The sequence below is a fragment of the Astyanax mexicanus genome, chromosome 1 (assembly GCF_023375975.1).
Source record: "Astyanax mexicanus isolate ESR-SI-001 chromosome 1, AstMex3_surface, whole genome shotgun sequence".
NCBI classification, from domain to species: Eukaryota; Metazoa; Chordata; class Actinopteri; order Characiformes; family Acestrorhamphidae; genus Astyanax; species Astyanax mexicanus.
This window is the reverse complement of record NC_064408.1, coordinates 83,640,855-83,660,280: the sequence shown is the minus strand read 5'-3', so window position 1 is coordinate 83,660,280 and position 19,426 is coordinate 83,640,855. Positions and strand designations below refer to the sequence as shown.

The 19,426-nt window shown below is 34.9% G+C and overlaps 3 protein-coding genes across 4 annotated transcripts in view; 2 read left to right on the top strand and 1 right to left on the bottom strand.

The window, feature by feature from the left end:
- LOC103031960 (serine/threonine-protein kinase D3) overlaps positions 1-2,547 on the bottom strand; it is an 80,122-nt gene extending 77,575 nt beyond the window's left edge. The window contains exons 1-2 of one of the 2 annotated variants that reach the window (XM_007255436.4): positions 2,196-2,547; positions 239-946 (exon numbers count right to left, since the gene is read on the bottom strand). In XM_007255436.4, coding sequence (XP_007255498.2) covers positions 239-532 — 294 coding nt within the window. In that variant the 5' untranslated portion in view covers positions 533-946; positions 2,196-2,547. The remainder of the gene's footprint in view (positions 1-238; positions 947-2,195) is intronic. The other variant, XM_007255435.4, reaches the window with a different exon arrangement.
- Positions 2,548-4,117: 1,570 nt separating this feature from the next.
- si:ch73-111k22.3 (pleckstrin homology-like domain-containing protein) lies at positions 4,118-7,438 on the top strand. Its single transcript, XM_049484668.1, has 2 exons — positions 4,118-4,426; positions 6,330-7,438. Exons 1-2 carry the CDS (start codon positions 4,259-4,261, stop codon positions 6,540-6,542), a joined length of 381 nt encoding a protein of 126 aa, XP_049340625.1. The 5' UTR covers positions 4,118-4,258; the 3' UTR covers positions 6,543-7,438.
- A 5,703-nt stretch (positions 7,439-13,141) lies between these two features.
- The window catches only part of LOC103034830 (connector enhancer of kinase suppressor of ras 3), a 67,787-nt gene continuing 61,502 nt past the window's right edge, over positions 13,142-19,426 (top strand). The window contains exon 1 of the mRNA XM_049475197.1: positions 13,142-13,394. Coding sequence (XP_049331154.1) covers positions 13,343-13,394 — 52 coding nt within the window. The 5' untranslated portion in view covers positions 13,142-13,342. The remainder of the gene's footprint in view (positions 13,395-19,426) is intronic.

Genomic DNA, 19,426 nt, shown 5'->3' with positions numbered 1-19,426 from the left:
TTCCATGTCAATTTACTGCAAAGCTGGCAAATACAATCACTGCCTCTTTTTGCAAGCATTCAGTGAATATTGTGGATGCGTCATTACAGAAACAATATCACTATATTGATCCTTATTAATACCTTTGATATCAGAAAAAGCTCTGGATTAGATAGTGCCAACAAATACACATTTTGCCTAATACTAACTGTATGTAGCCTGCAATCTGTAGCACCTTTGCATGTTAATAAGCATTTACCTTTTGGTCGACTATCGAACACACAAGATCTTTCACCGCTGAAAGTGACACATCGCTGGCATCCAGGTTAACAGTTTCCCTGGTTAGTCCGATCTGCAGAAGAAAGGAAATACCATGGAAGGACCCCCTCGAGTTGGTTGGGCTAGGTGCGCTCAAACTGCCATTGGAGAGCCGGCCTAAAACAGTACCAGGCGGACTGGGGGACGGCGTAGGGCCCAGGGGGGCAGCATGATGCGGGGGCAGGCCGAATGCTCTTTGAAAAGATGGTGGGGACGAGCTGCTGCAGGTAGACATTTGTGCTCTTTCGACGTTGTTTTCCTGGTATTGAAACTAGACCAGCTGCTAAAAACTCATGGAAGCTGAAGCATGTCCAAACTCCAAAGACCCAGAGCCGCGTGCTACTCCATGACTTCAGTCCTGCCTGGCTGCAGTTAGGCTGCTTTTAACATGCCTGTGTGAATGTTCCACCAATTTTCGCTTGTTTATGCCTGTGATGTCGTTTTTCCACTTTGCTGTTGGATGAAATTCAGGTTTGCACCAGCAAAGCACCCACCCTGATGGACGGAGACATTTATAACATGTTTATTAAACCTGAATACTCCAGCGATGAATATTTCTAACAAAAGTGTTTGCCGTAATCCAACCACAGAGGTTTGCCAGAGGTTCGGCGAGGGGCACAATCCTGGATGTATTTCTTGCCAAAGAACACTGAAGAAAAAACACATTTTAATGCATAGTTAGTGAAAGCCATTACATCTAGCCACATTATTGACTCTTATATCTACAGCTGCACATATTATTATTACAAACATATTATTACATACATTTTTTTTTATTCTTTACCTCTCATGGTTCATTTTTATGTGTCTAAACAACAATATTTGTTTTTTTACACAACCATTCATAACCTATTTTAAAATATTTTTTTTAAGTGGTAAGCAGCTTGTAGCAATAACATAGATATATGTAAAGGATTAAAATAGCCCAGACTGAAGTCTGAGCTGAAACACCCCTTATAACTTCAGAATAGGTGGGTCCTTAACTGCTATCAGCTGAAATGAACGATGAACTGGCTTTTCTAACAGCAGAGCATAGTTTCCATATAGATTATATAGACTATACATCTTGGAGAGTGATATTCTAAAACTGTTTACATACTAATATCAAATTAATTTGTTTCAAAATAGTGAGGACATTCAACTGAATAGCAACAGTATGCAGATGTTTTTTTTAGGACATTTTTGTTGATAAATACCTTTTATTTTGTTATGTTACATTATTATCAATGTATACAAATTCAGAATCTTAGTAAATTAATATTTACGAAATAGACCAACGTTTTTTGTTTTGTTTCTACTGAATGTATAAAAGTCTTATATTTATCCTAAATAAATCTTTATTATTTTTTTTTTCTTGCAATAGTATACTTTTAAAATTAATTTAAAAAATGTCAATATTTGGTCATATCATCAAGAATATCGTATTGGCAAAATTACCCTGAAATATCGTAATACTGTTTTAGGGTCATATTGCCCATGCCTAGTGTACATTAACAACAACAACAACAATTTCATATAGATATCTTCTTTACAATAAAGGAGTACAATACCTATAAAAAAAGTATAAAATGTATACTGTTGCACTGATAACTTTTTGGGGTGTGAGGAGTGCTGCTCTTTATAAATATGAAATCATATAATAATTAATCAGTGTCATCAGAGATAAAATCCCCATCTAAAGACTGCAGGACGTTTATATAGAGCTTTCTGAGTCAAACTCTCAACACAACATCATTCTCCACATCTGGACTGGTTAATGTGAATCTGCTGGTTTCAGGGGTAAATAACACACTCCGCACAGATTACAGCAGGCAGCTCTACACACATGAAACAAAGCTTCAGGTCTTTCATATGAAGCAGAACATCAACATTATTAAAGCACAGTAAGAACACTGTACCTCTCTTTACCTTCTCCTTCACAGGGCGGGTTTCCACCACATGCAGAATTCCTCCACAGGCCACTTTTCTCTCTTCAGAAACTCAGAAACTTCCTCCAGCGGTTCATGAAGTCAGTCTCCCAGCATCGCTCACAGTTTCAGCTCAACTATATCCCTCTCCACTCCGAGAGCTGGAGGGTAAAACACAGCTCCCAACAACTAACTTCCCACTGATACAACTCCTCAGTTCTCTCTCTCTCTCTCTCTCTCTCTCTCTCTCTCTCTCTCTCTATGAGAGCAGTTATCAGTGTGTGTATGAAGTGGTAAACGGATCAGACGCTTCTGGGGGAGCGAGTTCAGATGTATTTTTTTCCCTCCGAAGGGAAATGAACTACTATTTTCAATGAACTACATTTCCCAGCAGGCACACCTATGCGAGCCTGTTCTGCGCAGCCGCAATAAACTCTCCTCGTAGCCACCCGTTTTCCTCCAAATTCGGTTTAATCCGAGTCTAAAATCTACACAGACTACCAATGAATACACTACCATTTAAAAACTGTTAAATACATATAGAAATGTATTAATTTATATTAAATTAAAAGAAATAACACTCTATACTACCAAAGAAACAAATTATACATACAAATACATTATTTATTAAATATATACATATATTATAAATTTATTTTATAAGTATATTAGAAATATAAAAAATATATACACTACCAAAATAAATCCACACAGACTACCAATGAATACATTACCCTTTAAAACTTTCAAATAAATATAGACATTTATTAATTAATTTAAATTAAATATAAAGAAATAAGATGTACTGCCAAAGAAACAAACACGTAAATTATTAATTAAATATGTACATATTATTATAAATGTATATTACAAATGTATTATAAATATGACAAAAAATATGCACTACCAAAATAAACCAATCGATAAATATTTAAAATTCACAGTACTTTTCGAACTACAATAAATTGGCTTATATCATTAAACAGGGATATAAAAACAGTAATGTTATGTGAACAGTGCTGTATATACTGTGATGAATGCACTTAATGTTAGTGTACTCTCTCTGACATTTTTTTTAAGCAAGTGAATATCTAATATGACTCCTATACACAATTTGATCTTTCTAGCTCTAGCTGAATTGTGGCATGGCTGGGGTGCCTAAGTAAACAAAACTGTAATTCTCAAAAAAAAACAAAAAAAAACATTTTCATTCAAAGTCAAACAAGCGCTGGATGTTAATCTTTACAATATTTCTCTCCTGAAAACTGTTTATTTGGGTGAGTAAAGCGCTTCCGTTTATTTACGGTAAGCTTAGATTTCCAGTATTTTAGCATAGTTAGCAGAAGCGTTAGCCATAGTCATAGACATGTATACATAGATGCTGAGGAAGGTGTTTAATACACCTATAATAATCAAAACCAATTTATACCGTATACACACATATATGATGTGTACATAAATATAAATTAATTCATTTATATAATTATTAGTATGCCATACCATGTCTGTTATTGTTAAAGAGCATAATACAAAGTGTTTCAGCATGAAAGCACATATTTGTAATGTGTCACAGCGTCCTAAATCATTACTACATCTCTGTTGTTTGTAACAAACCAAACCGTGTGAAAATCTGGTATAAATTGGTAGAGCTAGCTCTGCGGTTTGTGGCTAATGCTTGTGCTGCTCTCGGTACTGGAGAAACTAATAACCTGACCGGCAGAATTCATACAAAAGGCGCACCAGATTCTAAGGCGCACGGCCGATTTTGGGGGAAAATTAAAGCATTTTAAATGCGCTTTTTAATATATTTATAATATTTATAATCTATTTCGATTTATAAATGTGAATAACTAAAGTGGAATTCATTAATTTACAGTAAAAAAATCTTCCAACAGCATGGACTTGAGTCTCTATTACTAGCCAATGACAGTGAAGCAGTACAGCCTATTAGCCAATCAAAGCGAAGCAGTCGGACCTACAGTCCAATCACAGTTTAAGGGGGCGGGACCTCCCTGAATACAGGTGTGAAACGGTCTGTTTCCAGTCCCAGTATAATGGCTGTGGTGTCTGCGACCTCTAACGGCTCGACTGAAAAGCGGTTAGAAGAAGCAGAAGGAGGGAAAAGTGGATGGCTGTCCAAGAAAACTCAGTTCACACGTCGTTGGAGGCCGGCTTGGTTTCAGATACAGGAATCCAGACTTATCTACGGAGGAAACGAGCAGGTATCTTATCTAGCCTGGGTTTAATAGCGGCAGGTGTCTGCGGGCTCTGAGACTTAACGGAGCTAACGAGGCTTATCAGCTTATCAGCACAGCAGCGAGAGAGACAGACAGCAAACCACAACTAAACTACTATATAATAATAATTCACTTTAACAGGGTAGATGTGGCCTGAAGCCCCCCAGAGCTGCTCTGGTTACCCTGGGCTGTGTTGTTGTTGTTATGTTGCTATGCACTCAGACCCTGTGAGTTCAAACTCAGGAGGAGGAGTAAAAGTCAAGTGTGTTCACGACTGCGTGTGCCAATAGCCGATACTGTCAGATATCGTGGTAATTTAACTTCCAACACGATCATGATGTTTATTTTCGTGTTTTTGTTTCATGTGCCATGTGCTTTTCTTCCTATTAAGCTTTAAAATGTAATGCTACTTTCAGTAATGTAGTCAGAAATTCATTTAATTAAGGTGTAGAGAACATGCTAATATCACCTCATGATTAAAATAAATGTTTAAAAACTTAGGTTTGTTAGATTAGAATAGTCCCGAAATCTAAAAGTAACACAGAACATTTTATTGTAAGCTGTATTCTTCACTTTTAAACAAGTTATAAGAAAAGGCTTCACATGACTTAATGTAGTAAAACAGTGACATAAGCTATTTTTTTGAACATGATAACTCATTACTGGCAGCTGATTATCTAAAATTAAAGAAATAAAGTCAAACTGTTTCTTCCTCAGATAAAATCATTATAAGGTAATGTAGACATATTACAAATTACAGTGGGTGGGCAGGTAGTGGGATGCAAAAAAAGAGGATGTTTATATAACAATTTAAAAAAACAGAAATCTGAAACAGGTTAAACAATAAAAACTCAATAATGAGCATTTGCCTTAATAGTCCAGGAACGGCGGCTAGGTGTGACAGTGGAAGTACGTTGACTTTGAGAATTTATGTTTAAAATGTATGTAAATGTTATGTCCTTTTATTTATAATCCTCCTCCTAAAATCCTCCTTCAATTAAAATACTTGATTACAAAAAATCTGTAATACAGGGTTGTTCATTTTTTTTAAGTGAACAGTTCCAAAATAGGTTATTAATTTAACATCAGACTGAACAAAGCAGAACCAGCAGCATTACTTATGATACCAGGGGCACTATTTTCAGCTACATGTATCACTTGTTTTAGCTATTGTTGCAGTACTGTAGGCATGAGGAAACAGTAGGCATTGAGGTTAGAATACCCCAATATTTTTGTTGGATCAGTAAAAACAGTGTAAGAACAGTACCATTTTCTTCTTTGCAAAACTGTTTATTTATGTTTGTTTGAAATATTGGTTTGTCTGACAACACAGGAATCCCAAGCTTTTGATAATATCTGTAAACTTAATATCTGTGGTGTGTGTGTTTTTTTTTTGGCATTTTGTTATTGCAAAAGTTTTGTCTCTTAATTTAGCCTCAGCATGGTAATAAAAAATACTTTAATTTAATTTCACTATATCTTCAGATACGGAGGGGTCTGGATTCTTTAGGACATATAGCGTTCCAACTATAGACTGTATATGGTTCTAACTGAATACTAGGGGTAACTGCAGTGATATAACTTCTCATAAAAGTACATTCGTGAAAACAATGTGAGTACTATGTGAGCAAAAATATCAAGTCCTCTAATTATTTCACTAAGTACTAGTGAAGTCTAAAACTGTAGTGGAACATCAGAATATACCCATTGTCTTTCAACAATTTGGTTTGTTGTGAAACATATGCCGACTGTTACAGCAGATTAACATTATGATCACGAAAACATTGATTCCAAACTAAATAGTACTGCACATGACATTTCTTTTTATATTTTCATTGTAGATTTTGATAGTTACTCTGCACACTGTTAACTGAGAATTGTCTTCTAGACTGCTGCCAAAATAATCAGCCTGATCGGAGCTCAGATTGAGGCACTGGAGGACAACGGGCGCTTTGGCTGGACAATAACTCCTAAAAACAGTAGACGGACCTTCTTTCTGCGGGCTGGCTCAGCCGAGGAACAGCAAGAATGGATGGTTGCTATCTGTGAAGCACAGATGAGCTCTGGGGAGCATTCATCAAATGCATGTGTAGTTCAATAACAGGCCTGTAAAACCCAGACTGAACAATGGTTAGATTAATTTACAATTCAGTTCATCACAGTCTCTACTTTCACCACTGCATTTGATTACTCTTTTACCATTTAGGATTGTTTATAGACAAACAGATCAAATGTGAATCTAAAGATCTGAAATATTTTTTTATACTGATTTTTTTTTTCATTTTAACTTTTACCATATCTGTGTAGATAATGATTTTGTACATGTATAGACAGTTAATTTTTTAATACAGTTCACCATGATTAAACTTGGTTATTCCTTGAAGGATCTGCAGATCTGCCGTGAGTCATTGATAAATAACATGATTGATTAATTCTCAAATGTTCACTCTGTGTAAAGGAGGGTCAAAATTGGGATATCTATACAGGGTAATAAATGTACAGGGTAATAATGTACAGTAGGGGTTGCATAGACTAGACGACTAATTGACTAGGACATCCACTAGTCACTGCAGTACAAAGCAACAGTAGCAAAGATGCAGGCAGATGGTAAAGAAAGCAGTTCTTCTGTGAATCACAGTACAATAAAAAATGTAAAGCACAATCAGCTCAAAATTAAGCATCAGTTGCTAATTGCTAACACCTGTGGTAGTAAGACTGGTCACCAGGAAGTCAGCATCAAAGAATTTATAAAACATCCACTCACGGACAAAAGATGCTTATTAGCTTTATTGTTAAAGATTAAACCATGTTTTGTTGTTTGTGCAGCACTTAAAAGAAACAAAAATAATCTCCTAATTTCTTTTTTGCTTTAGCTATAAACATTTCGTATATAAGTTTATTAAGCAACTTTACAGAGTTTTTATTGATTTTCTAATTTGTAAAATTATACAACTAAATAAAAATTATGTCCTAAAATAAAAAGGTTTGTTTCCTGTAGAGGATGTGTTCACTTATTTAATAAACAACATGTAATTCTAGCTGCAGTCCCACATTATTGCATATAATACTTATATTACTTATACTAATACATAAAAATGCATGTAAGTCTTTCTACACTTTTGGAAGTATACATTTCTTAAGCAAGTTTTAGGGTTTAAAACTGTGCAGGAACCCCTTAAGGTGCCATAAAGAACCTTTAAGAAACATTTTTCTTCTAAAAAAAAACTTTTCTCAGTGCATCTTTAGAGGTTCCTCCTTCGTTTCAGATGAAAGAACCAAAGAAGGTTACTCACAGAAGGTATACTAAATTTTAACCATGTAGTTTATTTTTTGCCAGTAATATACTTCGGCATGTTCTATGAACATATTTCATGAAATATTAGCATAGAATTTAAAAGGGTTTTATTTACTATGTAATGTAAGAATGTATGTAACAACAGTGGAACCATGTATTTGGTAAAATTATAAAACTATTTTATAAGGTTCTACAGAGCTGTATACAAAGGATTTTCCACCAGTGTGAAGAATTCTTTAGTTAGGAAAAGAACCCCCATCCAGGTGTTGCTTTGATTCTCTTTAAAGCTATTGCTTATACTAAGGAGTTCTTGAGGAATCCTCAAGAGGTGTAGTTATAAATATTACATCTTAAATTTTATATATATATTTTTTACAAAGTTTTATGGGTTACAGATATTTGTATTTCCTTAACTAAAAAAATATATAAGTGTTATACAATATAATGAGAGGTCTAAAGTGTATGAACGCAGGTGTTTATGCATTAGTCATTTCTGCTGATATTCTATGACCTTTACCTTCCTTTCCATCTACAGCACTGATACCTGTTGAAAAAAGCCTTGATGCATAATACATCGATGGTTACTATGATACACTCTTCCGTCAGCAGTGTCCTGCTGTGAGGAGATCTGTGTGCTGAGATCTAGAAGACATTTGTTTAAAGTGTAAAAACTGTGTTATGAAATGCAAAACATGCAGAGATAGAGGATGAGGCCTGCTCGTCGTTCTGGTGACACAGAGGAGTACCTGTTTACAGGCTTGACAGGGAAGCTTTTACTTGCGTGTGGAAAGATCTATACAGAAACAATCATACAGAAGATGGACAAGGAACTGTTGTATATGTCCCTTTATCGAAAGTTGTGTTTCCACATATGTTATTTATAAGGTGATATGATATTCATATGGTATTAAACGTTAAATTCATACACCTTTGGAGAAAAATAAGAGACCTCTTAAAAAGGTTTTTTTGATTTTACCAAATTGAAAACTTCTGGAATATAATCAAGAGGAAGCTGGATGATCACAAGCCAACAAACTTGCTTGAATTTTTGCAACAGGAGTGGCATAAAATTATACAAAAGCAGTGTAAAAGACTGGTGGAGAAGAACATGCCAAGATGCATGAAAACTGTGATTAGAACTGGTAATTATTTAAGGATAGGAACGTTTTCAGTTTATGGAAACTGATTGATTTCCATCATCCACTTGAATCTTGAAATCTATATAGTACTTTTTGATCGCCTTAAAAGACCAGCAGAGGGCAGTGTTTAGTAAAAGATCATAAGTGTGACTTGTCGAGTTGTCCTTTAACTTGTCTTGCTGAGTAACGTTACAGTTTATAAATATTTCTAATTTACATTTCTAGTTAATTAGTGCAGTATTGATTTGTAGGGCTTATTTAATTTAGTACCCTTAGCCACTGCATACAGCCAACTCCCAGTAGGACATTTTTAGTTAAAATTAGTCTTCTTGTGCTAACGTTACACAGAAATAAAATGTGCTTTAATCATCATCAAGTGTGCCTTACACTAAGTAAATATCCACGGTTGAGGATACAAAAGTAATCAATTAAATAAAGGCACAAAAATCTTGAATACTAAAAAATGTTTTCCTCGAGAAAAAGACTAGTTTAGCATGCCTTGGTGCATCCAATGTTCAAAAGACCAAAAAGTGTCATTAAGAAAAAATAAATATTGCTAAAGTTCTGCATACACCAATACAATTTGTACAAAAGACTGCAGAATTGAGCATTCTGTTAAGACACAATGGGAAACCCTGAAAGAGGTAAGAAAAATGCACAGAATATTGTACAAACTGCAAAAACCTTTGCAAAGTTAAACAATTGCTTTTAAATGCTCTTTTTTTGCACCAAACACTCTATTTTCATGAATAAAGCCAAAACCAAATCCTCATCCCAACTGTGAAGCATGGTGGAGGGAGCATTATGATTTGCTGCAGCTTTGCTTTCTTAGAGCCTTGACAGTTGGTGAGCCATGACCTCAAGCTGAAAAGACATTAGGTTGGGTGATGCATCAAAACAACGGCTCAAAAAAACACAATTAAACAATGGTTGAAGCTTTGTTTTTTGGAGTCTAGACCTTAAAACTTTAAAGATACTGTGGCGGTACCTGAAAGATACTACATGCAGGGCATGCCAGAAACATGAATGATGACCAGAAACCCATTGGTAGGAGGAAAGGCTTCGTTCGGCAGGAAACGGTTGCTGAAGGTGATTTGTGCTACAGGTACATTCCAGGGTTTATTTAACTGTGGATAAAATGCAGCACAGTACAAAAATATATTCTAGTACAACAAGATTTATTAAGTCTAGTGCTGCTGAAGGCCATTTAGGGGCAATGTTTAACATTTAAACAGAATTGAGTAGATAAAACATGAAGAAAGCAATTCATTTTAATGATTTATATTGAACACTTTATTGTTTTTCACATCTTCAGATAATTCTGTTTCCCTCATATCCCATCTTGTGTCTCTTCTTTCTGGACAAGTTCCCATAGGAAACCCAAAGGTAACGCCCAGCGCACAAATATAGCTTCAGCCTGTCATCATGTGAACCTCCAAATTTGCCTGTCAGAGAATGTAAATCACACATAAACCGTCACTCACACTTCTACAAGCAAATAGATAACTGTAAAAGCCACCAGTCAGTTCTCTGAAATTATTTAAAGCCATAATTAGTACATAGAAAGGCATTTTGGTTTTCTTCCAATTTTAAAAGTGTTATTTTTTCATTGCTGCTTCTTGCCTTTCTTGGAGGGGAATTTTAGAGGAGGGAGAAGCTCCAGCTACTTTTTTTGGCATATCCCCAGCTATGTTTACCTAATCTACAGTTCTATTAAAGGGCCTTAGCCATTTTTATTAAATTCCTTATTGTGTAAATACAGACAAGCCTTATTGGCATTCTTTTCTTCTTGACTTTTAGTTGAAGAATTTAAAGATAAGTAGAGCATTAAATCAGGTCCAGGCTGCTTTATTAAACTAATGTTTGTTAACAAACATATGATGTTCCCAATATAAGGAATAAACTGTGAAATACATATAGTTGTTTTTTTGCATGGCTTTTCTGAAGGAAATAAAAAGAAAAAGCATCTGGATGGTTAAAACACACTGAGATGTAAAGCGTTAATCAGAATGGGGGGGTGAGGTGTGAAATTGTTAATTGTAGTAAAACCTACCTACCCTGATTTCTTTACAGTGTTGGTGACAGGAAGCATGAACACATGGCAAATTATAAGGAACTTTTGGTAACATTAACAGCACTTACAACAGAATATCTCAGAATTGACAGTAGTTAAAACTTTGTTAATCATTACATTATTTTTAACTAATGTCTTAATTCATTATTATCTACAACATTCTTAGGCCTTAATTTTAGTAATGTTTAAAAATGTCAAGTTAACTTGTGTCAACTAATAATTATTTGAGACATTACTTAACCATTTATCAATCTTTATTACTGTTGTATATACTCCCTGAAAAAAAACATACCATGGTTAACTAGCTCTTGACCAGCATAGGCTATGTTTTTTTCTGGATGACCAGCTGGTCTTGAGCTGGATTTTGTAGCAGGGCTGTTATTTGTGACCCTTACTGTAAAGTGTAAGCGGAATTTTATTTACTATCAAAAACTGTGAAACAACACGTCTTCATACACGCTTTATATAATCTCTGTCCAATGAAGAACTTGCATCTCTAAAACAGCAACTTTTCAGTACAGACAAAAAACATTTAAAACCTTTATTGGAAGTCAATGTAAAGAGAGTTTATTTCAGGTACGTTCTGAAAATTTCTCTTGGTCCGTCCAAGTCCAAGTGTGTGTTTTAATTATGGATACCACTTTAAAATAAGGCTCCATAAAAACAGTTTATAAAGGAGTTTATTAATTATTATTTATTTTGTTATAAACCATTAATAAGTAGTTACAACACATAAATAGTAAGGGAGACAGTGGACTGGCGTGTAACAAATAGTGATTCTACATTCATTTATACTGTTAAACCTCAGATCTTACTTAGATGCTGATCTTACTTTGTCTTTTCCATCAGTCAGCATTAACATTTCTGTTAATAACTTTATTTATTTAACTATAATTACATATTAAATGAATAAACTGACTTTTTATTAGATATGTTAAAAAAAGTCACCATTGTTCTTTCTATGTATGTATTGTAAGGGCTTATTAATGTTTTTAAAGTAAACTAATATGGAGACACTTGTTTCCACTGGACAGCGATGATATGCACTGTTAATTGTCAAATCTGAAATAGTATATATTGTTAGAGGCAGTATGACTTACAACTCCAGCATGATAAAATTTTATGCAAAAATCTTCTCATAGCCATTTTGTGAAATTCCTTTTTGTGAGAAAATTTCTATGAGGGAAGATTTAGACTACTCTATTACTACGCTATCACTTATAAATGATGAGTTTCTTTGATTTGAACAAAATTGAAAACCTCTGGAATATAATCAAGAGGAAGATGGATGATTACAAGCCCTCAAACCTGAACTGTTCAAATTTTAGCACCAGGAGTGGCATAAAGTTATCCAAAAGCAGTGTGTAAGACTGGTGGAGGAGAACATGCCAAGATGCATGAAAACTGTGATGAAGAACCAGGGTTATTCCTCCAAATATTGGTTTCTGAACTCTTAAAACTTTATGAATATTAACTTGATTTCTTTGCATTATTTGAGGTCTGAAAGCTCTGCATCTTTTTTTTATTTCAGCCATTTCTCATTTTCTGCAAATAAATGCTCTAAATGACATTTTTATTTGTAATTTGGGGAAACGTTGTTCATAGTTTATAGAATAAAACAACAATGTTCATTTTACTCAAACATATACCTATAAATAGCAAAGTTCCAGAGCTCAATATTATTAGGGCAGTATGATTTCAGCATGATTCAACTTTAGGCAAAAATCTTCTCATAGACATTTTATGAAATGACTTTGTGAGACAAGATTCAGATTACTCAGACATATGCGGATTCATTCACCACAATTTTTGAGAGTTTCATATCAAACCTTAATAACTTAATTTATATATTAGCCATTTAAAAGTCAGAAGTTCAAATTTCAACAAAAAACAGGGCCCAGATTCCCAAAAGCATCTTAGCATTAAGATTTTTTTTACACGGAGAGAGAGAGAGAGAGAGTTCAGTGTGAAGCTCGCTCGACCATCTGATAATTTTGTTAGCGCTAATAACGTTTTTAGGAAACCCAGCCTTGTTAATCAGCTAAAATAAACTAAACACATTGTTGGGGAATGTGAGAGAGTGTGAGAGACTGGCTACTGGAGTGTTTATTGTGTGAAGTTGCCCAGTCTGAGTGTGAGTGGTCACCCCCCTCAGTCAGTGTGACCTGCTGCTGTAACATGATCCGCCCTGACAGCCAGCTACAGCTAACTCCTGCAGTCTATCTCCACAGTCCTCACTCAGTCCAGCCCAGCAGCACACAGCTCCTCACTGCTACACCAGCACTGCTACCTCCTATTTACCACTTGCTTTTTACAATGAGAGAAAAGCACTGAGGACATGAAGAGTGGGTCCTTCAGTGACTGACTCTAGTTCTGGATCAGAGACGAGCAAAATGGAACCAGTAACAAAGTGGACTCCCAGTCAGGTGGTGGACTGGATGAAAGGTAGGAGCTACAGTCTAAACTTTCTCTCTGTTGTTCACTTGGCTCATTGTTTATTGGTTTGACTCCAGGCTCTGGAATAAGTGCTGTTGTTCATGGAATTCCCTCCTGATTTTAAATAGCAGCTCTCTCTCTCACCTGTAGCTGTGTGGACTACTTGCAATTGCTGTACTTTCTCACATGTGCGTGGAATAAAGCACACTTTCACTGTTCATACACTGAAAAGTATGGAAGCCCATTTCCGCCACCTGAAGAAAAAAAAAACGTCCTCAACTAAGTTATCTCATAAATATGACTTACTATCTCATAATTATGACTTTTTATCTCATAATTATGACTTACTATCTCATAATTATGACTTAGTATCTCATAATTATGACTTACTATCTCATAATTATGACTTACTATACCATAATTATGACTTTGTTGAGGACGTTTTTTTTTCTTCAGGTGGCGGAAAAGGGCTTCCATTGGTAAAGTGTATTATAGAGATATTAAATATTTTAGCAGGGTGTTGTCTCAGGTAGTTGATAGTAAACTTGATTAAAACACTCAAATCCTGTATCTGTAAACACTCATAGCTGCTGTAAACCCATTTGAACAACAACTGCCTTCAGCATTTCTGGAATATGTGCATTTTATCTCTTTTTATGTATATATTTAACCAACATCTATTTATTTTCCAAAACCTTTATTATAGATTTTTGCAGTCCTAACTTATTTTTTGTTACTTTATCTTATTTTATTTACTGTGGTCTTCTGTGTGTGATCACACAAGGGTACTACTTTTTTGCTGTTTTTAGCAAAAAAGAAAAATTGAATTCTGAAATTGAAAATCTCACCTAGGGGTGTGCCATATCATATTGTATGCAATAATAAAATTAGTTTCAATTTAATTCAGTGTTTTGTCATATCACCAAAAGTATTGTTATAATGAAAATACCATGACATATTGTGATATTATTTAGGTCCATATCGCCTACCACTAATATGTGGTGTAATAAATAACTTCCACTGGTTAAGTCCAGCAATAATGCATTGAGTAAGTATGGGCTTACACAGTGCACAAGCTCAGCATCAGTGGGACAGAGTGATCTTCCTAGCATGTAAACTCATGTAAATTCTTCAAAACCTTGCATTTGCTTGTGTAAAGTTCAAATTACATACTTGTACTCAAGTGAAAAAGTACAATGCAGAAAAAGTTAAATATGCATAAATATATTCTGCTTATTTTAGAGCACATTTTCTGTTGAATTGACCAGCTTATTTGGGAGTATTGTTTACATCAGTTCAAAGTAACTTATCATAAATGTCACATCCATAACATAATGTTTCCACCATTATGTATATATGAATATGTTTGTGTGTGTAAACTTATTTTGATTACAATTTGGAGTTATTTGCTTTGCCGACCAATTTCTTTCCTTTGCCTTAATGCTTTGTTTCCCCATTTGTTAATAAGAAGAGAACATGCGTGACCTGTTTAAGGTTTCTTGCATATAATGTTTGCGTTCAACTGCCGCTAATACAATAGAGCATTATTAAGAGCAGATTGGTGAACGCATTGGGCCTCTTTGTGTCACACACTGTGAATGCCATATGCTCTTTGTTTTAGTTGACTGTAGTGTAAAACTCATTAGTTAAGTGCAATAGACTCTCTGTTTGTGGGAAAAAAACAATAGCATTTGTTTTCACTTTAAGCTAAAGGTACTTTTCTTCTTTATATGTCTGTCTTTCTGAATTCTCAGCTTTATTTCCACATTGAAAAGCATTTACATTCAGTTGCATTAACCCTTATCCAAATTAAATTACTAATATTGTTGTTATTTGTGAGCATTTTCTTCATTTGTAAGTAGATTATTTTATATAAAACTAGAAATACAACAATCTACTTCTATTGGCAATGAGAAAGTTAATTGACTAAATAAAAAATATACCAATTACCAATACTGGAGCTCAAAAAGTGACTCAAATATACAGAGAAAATGGTACTCCTAACAACTATGCGAGACCTGGAAGACCACCAAACCCATCACAATCAGATTAACAGTACTTAAACCTTTAAGGGGAAAATCAAGCTCTACCCTGTCTTTATGTCTGAAAACATCCACAGGTGATAGCATGTATCCTTCCATTTTGAGAGGATAACAAAACACAGTGGGTCTGAAATAATTTGGAGCTGGACAAGAATCTCTTAGACAAGAAACTTAAGATTCCAGACCTCAACATCACTGAATGTGGTTCGAGGACTTACTCCTGAACTTGTAAGAATAAACTTCAGAGAACTAAGCACTGAAATATTGTTTTATTATTTGTTATTGTTGGATTTAATCATTGAGGTTTCAGTGTGATGTTCTATTAAACTTGTCCTCTTTTTTACCACTGAAAAATCAAGTAATGGCTCTTTTGACTGGTGGTGTTTGTGGTCTTAAGTCCCACCTCCTCAATACACAACATAAATGTATTGTTCAGCAGAGGCACCAAACAATGAAGCTGACCCAATAGAAAGTTCACAAAGCTCAGCGGCCTGCAGTGTTTTCACTGACTAGGCTGACCTTTCACACTGGTCTCAGAGCAGTGCTGAGAACAAACAATGTCTGGAATCTTATAAATAAAAGAAAAGTAGTTTCTTTCATGCACTGTCAGATTAATGCATCTACAGACATTTGTGCAGCTGATAATGAACTGGACACTAATAATGAGACAGTAATTGCACTGTTATTACTATTATAAGTGTGGAGGCATAAAAAAAATCCCCATCAAAACATAAAAACACTCTGGTCGCAGTTCAGCTGAATAATAGTGTGTGCTCACATCTCCAGTAAACAGCAGGTTTTAATCTGCTGAGCCAGGCTTTCATACAGCTCTGTGTTGACCCAGCAAATTCTATAGTCATCGATACTCTCTCCTTACATCACACACAGTCACAACACCTGCTGCTCAGCCAGAGTGCTGGTCTGACTGTACACAGGGACATTCGATATCACAGCTTTTTTCATGTAGACTGTTAGGCTGTGTGGCAGTAGATACACTGGCCCTATGAATTTGTTCCTTTGATCCTCTTAGCAAGTGCAAAACATGATGAAACTGGCTTCTCAAAAAGAGATGCACACAGAAGGAATTAGTCGACAGGAATGAAATTTAATGGGTAGGACTCCCTTGTGAACAGAAAGTTTACTTAAGAGCATTAAAAGCATGTTCAAATTCAGTAAAGAATACAAAAAGTGCATTTTCAATTTAATATACTTTATGAAAATACACATTAAATATACTCTCTCTGTATTTCCATAAATACATATTTTTAGGCAATATTCCTTAAATTATACGTTGTGTTGATAGAAAATATATCTATTGGCATTAAATACTGCTTAAAGTGCACTAGTGTTTTTTCCCAGTAGCATTAAGGTGCATCAATTCACAAAGAAGTACATTTACAATATAATTAAAAAATTGTACTTTAAAAACAGGTTCTTAAATCTACAAAAAAGCACTCAAAAGCACAAGTTAGTGCTTTTATGTTTAATTATATCTTAATTACAATTTAAATATACTTAAGTTGCCATAATTTGTTCCAAAATAGTACATTTAGTATGTATTTAAGTGCATATTTTAATTTTAAAAGTCTCTACCTTTCCATGTTAAGTATACTTAAAAAGTATACTTAAAAATATACTTAATACACGTTTCTTTTATAAGGGTTGATTTTGTAATGCATGCAAATGTGATATTCAAGATCAGTGGCTTGGTGGTTAGCATGTTTGCCTCTCAGTGGTGGGGTCTTGGGTTCAAGTCCCAATCTGGATGAAGATTCCTTTTTCTCCCTCTGGGCATCTCGCACAGTCCAAAAACTGGGATCCTGGTGATCAGGTGAATTGGTCACTCTAAATTGCCCTGGTCTGTGTGTGTGTGTGTGTGTATGTATGTGTGTGAATGTGTGCCTGTATGCCCAGATATGGACTGGTACCTTATCCGGGGTCAGTGCCTTAGTGATAGATGTGGTCCTCCAGATGGATGGATGGATGTTCCCTGTATGCTATGTGTGATTGGCCACTCCTTGTTGGTTGAGTGCTGAGTGTAAAAGCCATGTGTAGATTGTGTGTGTGTTGAGTGTTAAGCATTCTTGGGTGTCCTAAAAGGTGCTATATAAGTAACTTCATTCATGTTCTTAACTGACTATATATATAATTTTAAGTTACAGTATTGCAAGTTTCCATTCTGACTTGTGCTGTTGCATTGGATTCTATGCAATAGAATTATGTCATAAAGTTTGAAAAGATATCAAAGCATTTGGAACAGTTATAGAAGGGTAGATTGTAGTGCTCAGGAAAGCAGGTTGATCTTATTGATGTATTGCACTGGAGATAAAGGTGTGCTGATGTTTGACCTAGTGGTTGAGGTGTGCCATTTTAAGATATTTATGGTTAAAAGCTCTCAAAAAATGCAGGTGGTTTATCTGCAAAGAAAAGTGCTAAACAAATGCAGTTTCACTGAACTTTGGTCCTGGCAGTAAATGTACGTTAAGTGGAGATGTGAGAGCAATCGCAAGCAAACAATACAACCGAAACCAACCACTACCCATATGCTCATTAACTACAAGCCGTTTAGTGAGTCATACATGAAATATGCATAGCTAAATTCACCGCCTGTTAATATTTGAACATTTGAATTGACATATGCAATGCAGGTGATTATAGTAATGTAAATTTCAGAATTTTACATTTTAAACTATTTAGCAGATCAGATGATTTCAGAGTGATGAGAGTGTGTCTGCAGCTGTAGAGTGTGTTAGAGAGTGTTAGGCTGTAGTTAGCAGTGAGAGTGTAATCGTGTGCAGGCTTGCCTTCGCGTTTAGCCTGACAGGTGCAATCACAGACTATAAACACAGATGATGCACGATGAAACTACAAAGCTGCCTCAGGCTCTTTCTGTCCCTGCTATGCTTTAGTTCAAAGGCTTGATATCAGTATTTCTAATAATATAATGCCACAGATTGAGATTCATGTATAGTAAGTCTATGATGCAACTAATCTAACTCTGTAAGAATGATTGGGGCTGTATCAAATAAATACAATAACATAAGTAATAATTTTGCAGGATAATATAGAGAAATTTTCAAATGATTCTGAGACAAAAATCTAAGAAAATGAATATGCATAGTAATTATGTTAACAAGTGGAGGTCACATATTGGTTTAAAAACAAAATATGTTGTGTTTAGAAAGAATAAAAACTGGTTTATAAAACATAACTGCTATCAGAGCTCATGACCATGGAAATTGGTGTAGTGTAAACTAGGAAATTGATGTAATGCATATATGCCAGTGCATGTAGTCATGGTAATAAGAACAGTGTATTGGCAAGATAGGGATTATAAGGTAATATTGCGGTACTGTAAGCAAGGCAATATACTGCAAATGTTTAAATAAGTGTCATAGTATAAAACTAGATCAGTTGATTAGAAATTGGGGCCGATCATGTATTTTTTAAAGGACTGGCATTGGGTGAAATAGATCCGGATAGCTGAGTTATCAAAAATGTAAAATTACGTTGTTACTCCAAAGGCGTTCACACTGGCAGCAAAAAGTTCCTCATGTTGTCAGTTGTAAATGTGTTCATGACCCCTCATGCTGTCGCATTATTTATCAACACCAATTTATGACTGATTAGCACACATTATTTTTATAAAATCTTTACATTGAAACTATTCATTAAATTGATTCATACAGTATTAAAAAACAAAATATTGGCAAACTTCGACATTTCAGTATATTTTACATCCCTAATGGTAATGCATACTACAAACCATGTTATTTTATGTAGGGTAATCATTTAAGTGGGTGTGGCATAGTCATGAAAGGGACATACCATATCTATAGAGTTTATTATTAGTTATTAGAATGACCAAATAAATAGGTGAAGCTTAGGCACAGAAGTTGATGTACCATAACTATTGAAAAATGTTTACACAGATTTACAGATTTCCCATACAAACATGCTGCCACACTGACTTGCTACCTCAAATGACTGTAAAGCTCC